Raw genomic sequence first — 17149 nt, 5'->3', positions numbered from 1 at the left:
ACTCTTCATTTTCCAGTGCAACATGGATTCGACATGTAATACAGAGCGGAATGGCCAAGTAGGAGCGGCTGATGGACGATCAGTTTTCATTTGCCGAAAAGGCTGTTCTAATTGAGACCAATATGTTTGAGTCATAAGTGATGCAAATCTATGTGAGATCAGAAAGCAAAAAATGCTGACTTACCATCCAGGGCAGAGGGTCCAGGATTTTTATTTTCCTCTGCAAGCATTACTTCTTCTGGAAAAGAAGATCCACAAATAAACAGCAGATAAAATGCTCATTTTGAATCTTGAATTTTGTATGTGTTGGTTTGTCCAGACTGCGGTAATCAACCCCGTTAAATTTATTATTGTGATGTGGAAGTGAAAGCAACGCCACCTGCTCTGTCGATCCAGGCCCGGTAACCATTGAGCTCTCGCTCAATCTGCTGCTGGCGTCTCAATTTCATGAAGGCCCTGCGGTTCTCTACCCGCTCCCTCTCTTTGGCAAACTCACTGCAAGATCAAAGCCGAAACGGAAGTGTTACTTTTGTTCAAGGAGAAGATACTTTTCACAACCTACAATGCCGCTAACTATTCTTGCGGCTTTTCACGTTTACTTCTGTATGTGGGGTGTAGCATCGATTCATGCACCGTTCACATCCACGTGTATAGTTTTTATTATTCATGTACACTTGGCCTATACATTTGTGCTGCTCATTCTGCTCAGTCCCATTGCGCACGATGTTATTATATTATATACCTGTACCACTTGATATTTGTATATAAATATGTACCAGGACACATGAAAGCAAGAAGTGTGCGTACCCAGAAAGGACTCCCAGCACCAAGTTCAAGACAAAGAAGGAACCGATGATGATGAGCGGGATGAAGTAGAGCCAGTTCCAACTGGGACCCAAGGCATCGTCGGCCTAAGGCGGGAAAACAAATCAGAACACAAAATGGGGTTTAGGTTCAGACGGGTGCTGATGCTTTGCGATTTTGTCTTTTATTCGTGTATTTTTGATCTTATGCATTTTAAGCAGGTATACTACATTTTCAAGACATCACACAACGAAGACAATAATGCAAAGGTTTTTATTGCTGAAGAAACTGTCTTTATTACCACTTTTACTTTTTTAAAAAAAACTTGTTTTGTTCATGTTCTGTTAAAAAATATGGAACGATTTTTCTTATTCAAAACGCACCCCTCCCGTAAATGTACTAAATTTGAATATAGAGTTGTGCTCATGTTTCAAACCGTGGTGAAATTTGTGAAATATTGGTTAATTTTGGGGAAAATATGTCGGCTGATGCAATCGCAACCAGATCATTATTTTCTGTATTGCTATTTTGCATTATGACTGCGCTATTCTGAAATGCTTTGAAGTTTAATTGAAATCGAACTAAACAGTAAATGTGTTTTGCCAGATTAATCAAATTTATGATTACAACTAGGGCCTGACTGATTTGGATTTTTAGACTGACCCCAAATCGAGGAAGAATTAAATTCTGATCAACGATTAATCGGACGATTATTTTAAGTTACATAAATGAATAAAATAACTTATTTTTGGCCGATGATTTACAGGCAGAACATTTGACTGTTTTACAAAGTACTATTCTTTGTCCTTCAGTATTTGTCGAAGTTACAACACCGAGAATAATCGGAAAAAAATTGGATGCTTTATTTATTTTTGCTTATCTTTATATCCTTCTATCCATTTTCCAATCCGCTTTGTCCTCACACACACACACACACACACACACACACACACACACATATATATATACAGTATATAAATTTTGCGCTGAGGTCATTATGTTTGTCCTATATTGTCATGTATTAATGTGTTTAAAAAAAGATGCAAGATTTTTGCAGATTTTACAAGAGATTATATCAGCCGATTAAATGGATGGAGGATGGAGTACAATACTTGCACACACCCATTCACACAACATCACTTCCAGTCAAACTTTCTTCCTCAATCTGGCGCAGCCAAAGACGGAAATAACAACATGGAAAGAGCGTCCCAGCCTTACATTGTAGAGCACAGTGGTCCATCCCTCCATGGTGATGCACTGGAAGACAGTGAGAACAGCAAACAGGATGTTGTCAAATTGCGTGATGCCATCATTGGGGCCTATCCACATGTCGCTGCAGGTGTATTTGGCCGGACACTGGCGCACACCACATGGGAACTCATATTCAGAAGAATCCACCGTCTCGTTTTCTGCATGGGTGCAAGGTGAAGAGACAAAAAATAAAATAAAAAAATACACCATTACTGCATGTGACTTGGTTTTGAGAAGTCAACACACCTGCGTTCAGATGCCAAGCTTTGGTGAGATAACACAAAGAAAACAAAAACACATGTGCCCCCATTAAAAGTTCCTGTGCTTACTCATATGAAGCTCAGATGTTCTAGTGGGCTTTTCCTGACATTTTTTTGTTTTGAGCAGAAGCCCGTTTTGGGCTAACACTGACTGCTCTGTTCACAATCCCTCCACAGGTAGGTATAAAGGCAATGCTGAATGCACAATAGTTCAAATATGGCAAAAATAAGAAGCAGGTTTGAATGCACAGGACATCTCTGCCGGTCTGGTTTGATCCAGTCACTCGGTGGATTGTGATGCTATGTGTGCACAACCACGCATGCATGTTTAGAACAATGGTGATACAACCTAAAGGGTTATGTAAATATCGGTAGCTGAAGGTCAGCATTAAGGCAGCCAAATAGAGCTCCGTCGTACCTCTTTGGATTTAGGTTGTGCAATGCTGTTTTCAGCTCAAAATTTGAAAATGACTTTTTCATCTATTCACGATGATGCATTATTCATGGGTTTTCCAGCTACAAATTGCTCCCTTTTGTTTCATTCATTCCATTGGGGAGGGCAAGGCAGAGGATGATTTCTTTTCTTTTTTCTTTTTTCAGGACAGCTCAAATTAGTGCTTGGAAGAAGAAGCATCTTAAATAACAGTAATATCCGGATGCCACTGGTCTGTTCCCTCACACATTTGCACAGCGTGATTTGTAGCATCTTTGTTCGCATCTAAAAATGGGACATTACAACTCGAGTACACATCGTTACCTCTCTGTGGGAAATTGCTCTTGGAATTATCTGTGACTATGCAGCTAACATGCCTAGCTGATTATAGACCCCCTCGCCAGTTCATAAGGCACACCTGAACAGGCATAGGATGGCCAGATTCAAGCCCCGAAACGAACTGTGAAGCAGATCTGCTAAATGCACGACAAGTCTACCGAAGCAGCCCTTGAAAAGAACAACTTTGTCAGTTTGACAACAAACTAAATATTTATTACTTTGGTTTCTAGTGGTTGGTGCTTACATTGTATAGTCCACAGGTTCTCAAACTTTTGATATCTAGGCAGGCACATTTTTTCCTAGTACGTCAATTGGATGGATGGACACATAAGAATTTAAAAAATTGCCTAATTTTACTGAAAACCCCCCAGATGCCTTACATTTGGCTCCAGGAAAAAAAAAGCTGGTAATAACATACCTTTTGTCCAACTTTATTAATCCTGGGATGTATCGGATACACCGCAGTCATATTTGCGCTTTTAATTGGCCCATACCTAAGGTCAGGAGAAATCATTGGATGTGTACTAAAGCCTAACCGAGTATTCCAGGCTGCGGCGTGCAGGTGTGGTGCAGTTTGCCGCTGTAAAACTCCAAGCCGATGATGGCGAACATGAGGATCGCAAAAAAGAGAAGCAGGCCGATCTGGAGCAGAGGAACCATGGCCTTCATTATGGACTTCAGGACTATCTGCAGACCTGAGACGAGAGCATAAATCAGTCACAATGCGCACACATTTCAAATTGATCCTATTCTATTCTTTGTGCTTTACAAACATGATAACGCTCTGTTTTGATTGGCACAGTCAGAGAGCTAATCATTTAACCACAGAGGGAACGTGAGTAGTTTATAAATGGATTGGCTGTCTTCTTTTAGGAGGGGAGGAATCTAGCTTTGTCTGGCATAACGGCAAAGCAATTTCCAGAAACTTTAAAGATGATCTTAGAAATGTGAGCTAGTTGCTCAAATTGTGGGCTATTTGGAAATTCAGATGAATGTACCTGATAATGTTACAAAAATATGAAAAAAAACATGCATGCAAAGTTTTTCTTTTTGCAAAGAGCATACCAGGGTAAAGTAGCTATGAGTGAATCTATTCGTGAGGGATCATAAATCAGTATCATGAATAAAAATAATATTGGCGGGATGGATAGGCTGCGCCCCCCCCCCCCCCCCCCCGATACTCACTAGGGATGCCCGAAACCAGTTTGAGTGGTCGCAGCACTCGCACCGCCCTCAGAGTCCTCAGATCCACAGAGATGTTCATATGAGCACCTGCTGCAGCCAGAATCCTGATCAACAAAGAGAGAAATGTGGAAAGAGGAACAAAAGGCATGATTGTTGGGATTGAATGCAGGAAGAGGATAGCCTTAAAAGCACACGCAGTGTGTCGGAGGAGGGCTGCAGTGCTCTGATATGGACCACGAGGATGTGAGATTCTGCAGCCATAAACAACTGGGGGGGTTATTTGGGGTTGTTTTTGGCTGTTTCCCTGCGTGTGGGAGGATACGCTGTGGCAAGTGCTAGTTTAGGGCAGAACAATGAAAGCGTCTCCGCAGCGTGAAACCACATGAACCTCATGGACACAAAGTCACACGTACACACACATAGACAATGAGTCTTTTACGGCTGCACAAAGACTTTTTTTTTTTGGAACCTGCACAATAACTCCAAACTCTGACTTTTAACACCTCACAACGGGAGTCCCATGCACATTCTAACAGCATTTGGGTTATTTCATCAAACCAAATGATGGGTTCTTTGCGTTGGGTCAAATTTCTGGGTTATTTCGCTGAGAATTAAAAAAACAAACTCATAGATCAAATTACGTAAACATTTACATGGCTGATATTGTAACCCAATTCCTGTGTCGATTGCATTGGGTCAAAGTTTCTGAGAATAATGAAATACAGTAGCAGAGTTACACATGCGCAGATCCGAAAAACGTAGACAGTCGGCAGCCATGACGGCCAAGTGGTCAAGTTTACGACATCATACAACATAATAATTTTAGTATTGTGGGATTTCTTACGTTTCTCAAACAACAATTGAGTCGCTCAGCCACAAAGTAACATATCATAGTTTATAATCGACCATCAATAAATGAAATGTACTCTAAACTGGTTGCAGACTTGATATCAAGATGTGGAATGTTGGGAATGGAAACTAATTTGTGTTAATAGGCAAGAAAACTGAACTTAGCTTGATGCCTGCGAACACACAGCCACATCTGTCATCAACACATCACTAAGCAGAGATCAAGTGTGACCATAGTGACGTGATTATTGTGGGGAAATGTGTACAATAAATAAATAAATGATAGGCCAAAGTGGCGAAGCAACAGTTTCTGGTTCCGGCGGGCCGTCACTGGAGATCTTTGTGGCCAGGCACCGATGAAGTAGACTATACATCATCTAAAAAATGTAGCTGGATCCAGATGATTTTATTATGTGCAACCACTTGACAAAATAAAATGTGGCTAAATTCATCACATTGTTGTTTTTTTTCCAGTATAGTCAATTTTAAAAAATACTTGTAAAAAGATTTGCCTAATGACAGTCAACAATATAAATGCATTATGGAGTCATTCGGAATCAAAAGAATTTGAATTCAGATTTTTCTTTTTTAAACCTAACCCTTTTATTCAGGTTTGATTTACAGTAATTAAAAGAAGAAAAGACAGGAGGTAGAACACGTCGGCCTGACATAAGTCAGACGGGGTGGGAAGGACTGAAATAGCTCCTCACCATCATCATCATTATCATCATCACAACAAATATAGAAAGGGAATTATCCTCATGAGCTTCACACCTCCAACTATCCTCCCCCCTGTGGAGTTTCCCTCTCAGCCTCATTTGTTCCCAAGCTCTTTATCTCCCTCTCACCCTCCTCTTCTTCTTCACCTTCTACTTGGTCTCGCTTTCCACAACTCTGGTTTGTTGTTGTTAGGGAGGGGCCGGCCAGGCAGCCTCCTCAGCCAGGGTGCTCTGCACCTCACACCTGAGACTTGTTAGCTCATCACCCACCTGTTGCCTATCTGCTCGTTTGGACCGGTACAAATTGACTCACAGACCATTCCTCAGTGCAAGTTCGTGCCGTCACCACGCCAGTGGACTCTGTTGCCATCTCCTGCAGCTTTTTGTTCCTTGTGTGGACATTTCCTTGTGGACTCCTCGTGCTTCTTCCTGAGTGACTTTGTGAAGACTCTTGAATAAACTACGCCAAGTGTTGGCTTCCACGATACCTGCCTGTTGTCGTGCTATTGGGGTCACATCCAAACCCTAACAGTGGCACTACGTACAACCTTCCGGAATGGCCTCAGCGACGCCGTTAAGGACCAGCTGGCCACCCGGGAGGAGCCCGCCTCCCTCGATGAACTGATCGATCTCTCTAGCCGTATCGATGGACGGCTCCGAGAGAGAAGGCGTGATCGAGTATGGAGTAGATCTCTGGTCACTCCCCAGACACCGAGAAACCACATGACAGCCACCCCTCTCCTCTCCACTACCCCTCTGACATACCCCGCTACATCCCAGGCCACAGTAGTTGAGGAACCCATGCAGCTCGGACGCACGCGTCTCACCCAAACTGAACGGGAGGCCCGGTTCCAAGCCGGCCTCTGCCTCTACTGTGGTCAAAGGGGACATCTAATCAGAGGCTGCCCCAACCGGCCAAAAGATTAGGCTCACTAGGACCCCGGGAGATCCTGGTGAGCCGTCTAACTTGTTCCCGTCGTCCTGCCCCACCAAATCACCTGATCAGCGTCACTCTGGCCTGGGCTGACCAGCAACTCACGGTAGGGGCTCTCCTTGATTCAGATGCTGATGAATGTTTTCTGGACTCTGAATTTGTTGCTCAGGCCTCCATTCCGGTAGAGACATTGGAGAGACCCCTCGAGGCCTTCGCGCTCGATGATCGTCTCTCCAGTGTCACTCAACGCACCTGCCCGGTTTCTCTCACCATAGCCGGTAACCATGTCGAGACACGGTGGTTTTTCCTAATTCAATCTCCCTTAGTCCCTGTGATTTTGGGCCGCTCCTGGTTCATACAACATGAGCCACACATTGCTTGGTCCTCCGGGACTATTCTGGAATGGAGCCCCTCCTGTCACGCCCATTGCCTACGAGCCGCGAATAGTACCTTGCTCCACCAGGCCCCCTGTGTCCCCCCTCCCGATCTCTCATCTGTTCCTCCCGAGTACCATGATCTTGGGGAGGTTTTCAGCAAGGCTCAGTCTCTCCCCCCACACCGGCCTTATGACTGTGCAATCGACCTACGTCCCGGGGCTACCCTCCCTAGCAGTCGTCTGTATAGTCTCTCTCCCAGAGAAGGCTGCGATGGACAAATATTTCGGAGTCGTTGGCGGCAGGGCTCATTCGGCCCTCATCCTCCCAGGTGGCAGCTGGCTTCTTTTTTGTGAAGGAGGATGGTGGCCTCCGACCCTGCATCGACTATCGCCAATTGAACGACATAACTATCAAGAACAAGTACCCCCTACCGCTTATGAACTCCACCCTCGAGCCTCTCACTCAGGCTACTGTTTTCACTAAGCTGGATCTCAGAAACGCCTATCTTGTCCGGATCCGGAAGGGGGACGAGTGGAAGACCGCATTTAAGACTCCCCGTGGCCATTATGAGTACCTGGTAATGCCGTTCGGCCTCACCAACGCCCCTGCGGTATTCCAGGCACTCATGAATGACATACTCCGCGACATGCTTGACCGGTTTGTTGTGGTCTACCTTGATGACATTCTCATCTTCTCCAGGTCTCTAGAGGAGCATGTGCAACACGTGCGGCAGGTTCTCAAGCGGCTCCTTTGTAACCGGCTCTTTGTCAAGGCTTGTAATTGCAGCAGAACCTCCGCCTGTTGTCTCGCCAACGCCGTCTGCTGGTCAGCCAAGGCCTGCACCACAGGCTGAAGGGGCTGGATCTGAGTCTGAAGGTCCTGTAAGGCGACGGAAGTGTCCCGTAATTGCTGGGTGTGGGTAGCGGTCAGGTGAACCTGGTTGGTGAGAACATCCTCAATCAATTCAAGACCAGACTTGTCTGTGTCGGCTGGGGTCGTCATGGCAAGTTCGTACTGTTAGGGTTTGGATGTGACCCCAATAGCACGACAACAGGCAGGTATCCTGGAAGCCAACACTTGGCGTAGTTTATTCAAGAGTCTTCACAAAGTCACTCAGGAAGAAGCACGAAGAGTCCACAAGGAACAAAAAGCTGCAGGAGATGGCAACAGAGTCCACTGGCGTGGTGACGGCACGAACTTGCACTGAGGAATGGTCTGTGAGTCAATTTGTACCAGTCCAAACGAGCAGATAGGCAACAGGTGGGTGATGAGCTAACGATTCTCAGGTGTGAGGTGCAGAGCACCCCGGCTGAGGAGGCTGCCTGGCCGGCCCCTCCCTAACAGTTGTCAGGTCATCCGGCACTTCCTGCACATCTCTCTTCGCTCGCGTCTTTCTTCACGTCATTAGTGTGTCGTGGCTGCTTTTTAGTTGCTAAGGAGAGAAGTTCTCAAAAAATGTCAACCTCGTTTGGTTCAGTCAGTCAGTGGATGGGTGAATCTCACTCCCAGCATCCACCACCAGCTAATAAAATGTTATCTTGATGTCCTTTACTAAGCAAATGTTTTTGTGTATGACTTGTTTGTTCATGTTGGACTGTTGGATATTCAGCGGCAATTAAAACAAAACAAAAAATATGAGTAGCCTCGCCGTCGCTTGTGCGCAATCATTAAGTATGACAGCTTCGCAGTCTGGCAGCAGACGGTGCCACATGTAAATAAGCCAAGGGAGTAACTTGAACTGGCACAAAGCAATTTGGCTCACATTTTGTGTCCTCCCTCCTTTCCTCACTCACAGGCTGTTCGTTTGTTTGTTGGGGGGTTGTGTGCATGCGTGTGTGGCGAAATAGCAAGTAAGATCCAACAATGTTTTATCCACAATGAGATGATTACAATAAAATTAAATTGCTGCCTTGTGGTGGTCCCTTCTCACCAACCAGCTATAAGTCTGTATTTTCCCTTACAAGCCACCTCATTAAACACATACACACACGTCTGAGAGCCAAAACAACATCTGTAACTGAAATTTTGCTTTTTCAACGATAAGGCTCAAATGTGCAAAGTTGTCGGTCTAGTTTCGCTCTTACAGGAGAGAAGAATGATTTCACACGCGTTGCCATGTACGAGGTCTGATGACAAACACCTCAGCCTTGTGATCAGAAACACAATTGTTAACTTGGAACCATTTTACATTGCAGACTTGTACAGTGTCTGTATTGGAAAACAAACAGTATATTTATTATTTTTGAATCGTTGTTGAATAATTTTCTTCTGTCATTTGGATGGCGTTTCTGGGAGACAACATGCCCGAAAACCTACCGTATTTTCTGCACGAAAAAGGCACACTTAAAAGCCTTCCATTTTCCTAAAAGCTCACAGTACGCCTTAAAATCTGATGCGCCTTGTGTACGGTCATAACGGTAATTTATCAACCCCAAAATGGCTCCTTGCTAGAGACACGCAGAGTTCAAACTTAAGGCGATCGGTTTCGCAGTTGAACACGGAAATAGAGCAGCGGCAAGAGAGTTCAACGTTAATGAGTCAATGTTATATCTTGCTGTTGGTTAAGTGAACTGTGTCGCTGCTTTATTAAATTAGTTTTACTGACATCTGATCGTCGCTATATAAATCAGGGTGTAGTGTAGTGTTCTGTTGGCATTTCCATGAGTATAGCTTCATCTAGTGGATGCATTGTAGATTGCATCTTATAATGCGGTGCGTCCAATATATGAAAAAAAAAATACAAAATAGGCCATTCATTGAAGGTGTGCCTCATAATCCAGTGCATCTTTTAGTGTGGAAAATACGGTACCACTTATTGCAAACGGGTATATATTTTGATGGAAATGTACCTGTATACATTTTAGGCGCACATAGGGGGTCTTCACTTATGAGTCATTGAGTTAAAATAGTATAAATAATATCTATTCAAGAGACTTCCATGCTATGACAACGTGGCACTTTTAGTGCCAGCTTGAAGCCCCTGCACACATGCTGGCTGTCACATCAAACCTTTCCCCTGCCTCGCTCTTCCTCCTCCTCCTCATCCAAGAACCAGATTATTCATGACTACCAGGTTCACTGATCCATATGAAATTTGGGGTAACGGACAGGTCAAGACCGGATGTGCAAAAAGTCTCAAAAACTAACAACTGAAATTGAACAGGAAGTCGGCCATTTTGCAAGCAGCCACCTTGGCAGCTTTTCGGTTAGCTCATTATTTCATGTTGTCGTGCCAAATTTTATGTGTTGAGTTTAATGAACACGAAAGCAATTAAGCAGAGCCAAAAAAAAAATACGCTCACTGTATTTTCATGACCTTTAGATTTTTAATGCCATCCCTTTTTCAGCGGTCTCTCGTAGACATTTGTGTGAAAAGTTTCGGTCATCAAGCGAGGATCTTCGTGAGGTCCACGAGGTTGTCCACTAATCAGTTCATCCTGGGGTGTTAGTGGATTTGTGGGTCAAACACAAATTAATTTCCTCTCAGCCTATTACGTTTCCAAAGCACTTAAAATAAAATAATGTAATGTAGTTGATTAATTTGTTCCAGGTCAAACTATCACCATCATAAACCTTTGCTAATGGTACAGATTTATTATGTACTATATTGCACTTGTTAAGCAGCTCTTTTTTTTCCATTGGTCAAGATTGAATAAAATGCTACAAATGTATGAGTCACATCAGCAGTGCTGGAGTAGTAACAAAATGCATTTAGTCAAAGCATAATGGATGCATTACTTTTGTTATAATTACATCCATAATGTATAGACATTCCATGTCCCTATCTCAGAGTGGTCACCAGTAAATTCAAGGTACATATAAATGTAGACAAACAATCATTGGGTGAAGTTTTCTGTCTTTTGGTGTTTTACAACACTTTGGACAGGTACAATTGGGCATACCGAGGAATTTGTTTGTGCAGTTGTGGGATGGAAGTAGCCTTTTCCCTAAATTCCATTAAAATCAGGGCGGTCAGAGCGCAGAAAGCCCTGCACTTCTGTATAATATTGATGGTTTCTATAATTGCAAAGTGATAGTTGGCGGTACGAAGAGGTGGATTGGGTTAGATATGTCCCTACTGAAGGCCAAATACACAGACCACCACTGAGTAAGTCAATAAAACTCAATATGGATGAAATGCATTCCACTTTTATGTGGCACATGGTGCTCATAACAACTTCTCTGCAAAATTTAAATATCCACTGTAAAGCATGACTTTGGTGTGTCATAAAACCCTTTGTTGTGGACAATTAATGTGAGCACTTATAATTCTGATTCGTTAAGCAACCCTGAAATGGTTCTGCTGTAAATTAATTTCTAAAGTCACAAAAAAATTTACACTGCCATTTTTCACAAAGTCCCATGAGACCTCAGACCTGCAAGCATCAGAATATTAACACTGTGGGCTCTTTATTTGTGCCCAGTTCAAGCCTACAGTTAGGAACGGATGGCTCTGCCGTTGTGGGCGTGAACACAGCTAGCTAGCTACAGGAACAATGGAAGCGTTTTTTTTTCTCATTCCTTTTAAAGCAGGAGAGGCGCCCAGTGTTTGACATAGTGAAAACAGAAAATGACTCAACGGAGATCACGCTAGAGTCCAGCCCAGGGGTGATTTTAAAAATATAATAAAGATGACAATATTGCGTTCAATATATCGATTTCTACAAAGAGTGATTGGGTTCATCATACATTCTAGCACACACATTTGCAGAGCTCAGACTATCTGCCTGCACCTCAATCAAATTCAATTAAATCGTGTTGCACCACCTGCACCACAACTGAGACCTGCTTCCAGCAGGCGTATTTGGTAAGTTAGTTAGTTAGTAAGTTCAGCCATGCTGGGGGCATGTAAAAGAAAACGCCTTCAGTCCAATGGCACACACAGCATGGCGTAGTGCAGTCTTACAAAGCGAGGCTTGAACCAGCATGGAAAACAAGATGCTCCAGTTTTTATGCCGGTTCGTAGATCCATTGTCTATGAATATAGAGCCTGTGTCTCACTTTTTCTTTGACTATAAGATGAGGCTGTTGGGACTGTTAAGACGCATGTTAAAAGAGAAGATGATTACAGACCATAAGTTATGCGAAGTTACGTTCATGAAAACTGTGTGGGTTTGATATCCCAGCTCGTCAGCTAATACTGTCAAGGTCAGTTAGGAGGACAAAAAGGGTCGGATTGCATCAGGAAGTGCAAGGCATGAAAACTGCCATGAGAGTGACTCCCCGTCGTGACCCCTGAAGGACAAGCCCAAAGTCACAAGAACATCAAAGAAAGATTTAAACAATATACCAAATTATATTAGACAAAAATATGTTTTTTTCATCTAGGAAAAGTTGCTGATTTTGAACTCATGAATAGAATGGAAGGAAAAACAAAAGAGTTACATTGTGTTTATATTTGGGCTGAGTGTTTATTCGGTGAATAATATCTAAAAGTGCAGCTACTGTTGTGGCTGGTGAGCATATATTAACTCCTCTAAAAATGATAGAAAATACTGTGGTTGTGAGATAAGATACGGGGTTTTGGCATAGGATAAACCAGCCTTGTGAATCCTCCGAAATGTTCAATTATAGCCGCTGTGACACTATTGGCCCGCGGTACAAAGGCGGGGGTGGTGTGTGTCTTGACGGAATAAGAAACTCTTTGTGAAGTCCTACACTTGCAGCGCTTGAGCTCACCCTCAAATAAACTGAACCCATCTTCACAAGTTACATCATTTTTAGAGATGTTATGCAAAACAAATCAGTCCATGTGTCGGCAGGAAACAATACTGCTGAATTAAAAGGAAATACTGTGTTTGACAGCCCTGTGACTGTTACTATTTGAAGAGAAAAAAAACAACCCTGGATTTTTGTTCAGAAAGCCTTCAGCAAATAAGAGGCATATTGCAATTTATATGTCTATTTGCTTGTAATTTATTAGGATGTAACACTGTAGTGTAATTACTGGGATTCATAACAACCCAAACTGAAGGGACACTTTGGCTTTTGTTGCAATTCATTGATGGAGCTCCAGGTTTTCTTCACAGGTTAGTATTTCATCAAACATGGCACATCTTTGTTATTCATCATGAGATATGAGGCATATCTCACCTTGGGGCAGTGCGCTTATGTCAGCTTCTATCTGGGAGCTGAATCAGTGAGCGCACACGCACGCACGCACACATAAACACACACACTGTTTCATTCTTAAAATTGTTAAATTATGTTCGGAGGTTAGAACAGATTGATGGCATGCCCAGTCATTTCAATGGAAAAAGATGATTTGAGATATGAATGTTTTGAGTTCCAAGCATGGCCATGAAATTAAACTCATATTTCAAGGCACTACTATGATCCTGGGTCACGATGCAATGACAGAGATACACTTGTCCTTAGTGGACTGTCACATGGTTATTATAAATGACAACAATTACATATTGCGGTTTCAGTGTAGCAAAAACAAATGCAAATTAATCTTGATCCTTGCCTGCATGATGGCCACTTTCATCTCACTGCAGCACTTCATCCTCTCTGATCACAACCAGACTGAGACTGATGTGACAAGAATGCCCTCGATGGGCTTTGTCTCATGGCCCACTCAGCCTCTTTATGGTGGCATGAAGAGGAGGGGGGCAAACCGGGACAGCAAGCTTGTTAGATGATCAATTTTCTCAACAACACCACCTGACTTGAGTCTGGATCGAAGCTTAAAGAACGACGTCACTCACCAGACACAAACACACACATTATTGTTTTTCACTCACGATCCCACATTCCCGTGACAAATGCAGTTGAACGCAGTCGTGATGGCAAGGCAAGACAAACGTGCACTGACTGCGCATGGTGAGTAGGGAAGCCAGTGACAGCCTGACCTGGGGCGGGGTCCTCTGTCACCACGGCAACGGCTCTCAGGGACATATGCATCCCTGCTGCATCCCGCCCATGTCATCAATTGATCTGATGACAGAGTTGGAATACGATTGGTGGAGACAACTCTGCCATTCTCTTGTCCCTTCCTCTTTTCTGTGTGTGTGTGTGTGTGTGTGTGTGTGTTCCAGGTGTACGACTGCCAAGCCGACAGAAGGTGTTGCTGACATTGCTGGTAGTGCTCCATTTGGCACACACATTGTATTTTTAACAGTCATACTGTGTATTCCTTTGCCGATGTAAAAATGATCGACACTTTTCCACAACCGCTCAAAACCTTTATAGTCCCTGCAAATAAGATCAAGCAAATCTTTCCAGATATCTTACGGTGTTTACTCCGTTTTGAGCATCGGGGTGACTTGAGCAGGCGTTGGGCGTCACCTCCTGCCAACTGTTGTCATTGTAATGCGGGCTTGTCACTGAGCAAGTCTGCAAAGGTGCCAATTAGCATGTAAGATCACGCATGGACACATTTTTACCATTTCCTGTGGCTTAACCTCTTTTTTTATCCGCTCCTCTTCAACATGTATCTCTTTATTCATCTCTTTCACTCTCTCGTGATATCAACTCGTTTTTCTTCTGCAGTTTCAACTCTAAAAACACACTTCGAAAGCTTGTCTGCATTTCCTTTTATACCTCATGCCCCTCCGCCCCGCTCGCCATCTGTGAAATATACAGGACCTCATAAAGCATTGAGGCATCTCTAGAGAAGGAATAGTTGCCCGCAGTGATGATCCAGCGAGCAAAAGCTTCTGTCAACACAAATATCGTAGTGTGAGTCAGGGGTTAACACTGAGAGAACGCGCTTTATGTCTCACTCACGCATGCGGGAGTATAAAAATCTACTACATGGTTTAATCAGGCAGGGATTTTCCCTGCATGAGTCACATATACAGTAAATCCTTCAATGAAACAAATTTTATTTCAGATGAAGTCGCCCACAATGGCAACTGGCCCTTCTTGTAAAAGACGGTTTTTAACATCTTTTAGTCTTTGCTACACATTTCTTGCTTTGATTTTTTTTTTCTTGCCATTTGTTAGTTTTAAAACATGTGCATATTTAGCTTTAAACTGTGCGTTTTTATCCTGGATCTCTTAATTCTTATTGTAAAGAGTCATAGAGTACTATAAAAAAGCTCTTTCAAATACAGTAAAATGGATTATTATTTATTATTTTTACTCTCCAAAAGAAGTGCTGGTTAGTACAAGTAAAATTCAACAGTTTGCATGCTTTTTTAAATTAGCAAAAACTAAGTAAATGATGGAAGGATATATTCATTTCATAGCTTCCATTAATAATTTACATTTTTCAAAATAACCACCATCTCATATTTCATATTTCCACTAGTTACAACTTTTCAGTACAAATCCCATTAAATATAGGAATAAGTCTCTCTCTCTCTCAAAAAAAAAAACCATGGCAGTCAATTAAATGTCGTGTACGTGCGCGCTTGTTTAAGAGACTCTGCATCTAATTACTAGTTCACTGTCAGCCCTGTCTGCTCGCCTAATATCATCAGCGTAGTCATTTGGTGTATAATGAGGCTGTGCACCTCTTGTGACATGCATACGTGTACTGGAATGGAGGGAGATGCGGGAGATGGAACATTCACATGGCGATGATTCTGTAACTCCTGTTCCCGCATAGACCATTTGGCCAAAGATCTAGCAAGCCACTTCGTGGAAATGAATGTTAATAAAAGAAGACCTGGATGATCATATCATGTCAAAGTTCCCCAAATAGTTGATTAACTCAAACCCACGCTGTGCAAAAATGTCTTGCCGTATTTCTGCCAGGTAACGGCCAGAATGTAGCCCACCAATACGGCAGTTCATTAAATTTCATGTGCAAGCGGATGCAAACGCAAATATGCACACAGTGAATGCCTCGGTCTTCGGGGCGGAAATGTTCCAGGCTTACCAGAAATAAATGAAAATATGCGATATAGAGAGACCAAATTATTTTGGTAATAGTTTTACCATCCCCACGTGCCTGAAACACATTTAAACGTGATAAAACTTACTTAATAAACATCACTAAACACGCACAAATTATGAGCATAAAATGGACAGTATGTACAGTTTTGTCGGAGAGGGTCTGTGTTTTCATATGAGCCTGAAAGAGGCGGGGCTTACAGGGTTAGCTTGCGGGAGGAAGGTTCTTTAACGTTCAATGAACGGTTGAAAAGCGCATCAGCAACTCTCCTTTCCCACACGCAAGGTTATTATAGGAAGCATAGTTTACGATCAAATTCAATTATGAAAAAAAAATCAATATAAAATATAGATCAATGCTAGGTTAAAAATATTATATTTTAAAATAAAATTACCCAAATTCAGCCCTTCTTCTCCAGTCCCTATTTTGAAGAAAATATTGACTGTATATCAATATGGACTGATATGAAATACTTTTATTGTGAAACTATTTTCAACCACGTCACCCAGCCCTAATACATCAATTAATTGATATTTAATCTTTCACACAGAAAATCAAGGCCAATATGCATCCCGAGTATAACAAATACAAAATGCACATTAAAATTAAAACAAAGCTTTTGGATGGAAGGATTTAGGCAAATCATGTGCGCAAGAGGATTCTTAATAAGTGCTGCTGATCTATATGCATAGCAAGTCTGATTACAACACACGTCAACCCTTGGGAGAGCCTCTGTGGTTTTACTCCTTTCCCCCGTTTGTGCCCGTGCACATTAGAATAATCCATTAACAACTGCTTGTCTCACTGTGTTTTAATTAAGCTTCTAATTCTGGACCGACAGTAACTTCTCCTCATGCCATGTCAATTGATCAACAGGCTACAGCGAGCCTCGCCGCCCTCCTCATTGTCATCTGCCCTCCGACCTCGCATCCTTCCTCTCTCCTGCAGCGACAAGAGCATCCTTGAGCCCAAGCCTCAATTGGACTCATCAATAATGGAAGACGCCGGAATCATATAGAATTCTCTAAGAACGCCGCCAGATTCTCATCACACTTTATTCAAACTGTTGAATATTTCATTCGTGTGTGCAAATATGCGTGTGTGTGTATCCATGAGGTGAATATGCTTCTTCATTAGGCACCTTCTTTGATAC

General features: G+C 42.7%; 1 protein-coding gene across 1 annotated transcript in view; it reads right to left on the bottom strand.

The window, feature by feature from the left end:
• Positions 1–17149, bottom strand: part of cacna1ea (calcium channel, voltage-dependent, R type, alpha 1E subunit a) — a 90231-nt gene that overhangs the window by 35592 nt on the left and 37490 nt on the right. The window contains exons 6-11 of the mRNA XM_086114792.1: positions 4273–4376; positions 3624–3782; positions 2023–2213; positions 808–911; positions 380–495; positions 185–238 (exon numbers count right to left, since the gene is read on the bottom strand). Coding sequence (XP_085970918.1) covers positions 185–238; positions 380–495; positions 808–911; positions 2023–2213; positions 3624–3782; positions 4273–4376 — 728 coding nt within the window. The remainder of the gene's footprint in view (positions 1–184; positions 239–379; positions 496–807; positions 912–2022; positions 2214–3623; positions 3783–4272; positions 4377–17149) is intronic.

The sequence above is a fragment of the Hippocampus guttulatus genome, chromosome 7 (genome assembly GCF_054856545.1).
Source record: "Hippocampus guttulatus isolate MCC_2025c chromosome 7, RoL_Hgut_1.0, whole genome shotgun sequence".
Taxonomy (NCBI): domain Eukaryota; kingdom Metazoa; phylum Chordata; class Actinopteri; order Syngnathiformes; family Syngnathidae; genus Hippocampus; species Hippocampus guttulatus.
This window is presented reverse-complemented; position numbering and strand designations above follow the sequence as displayed.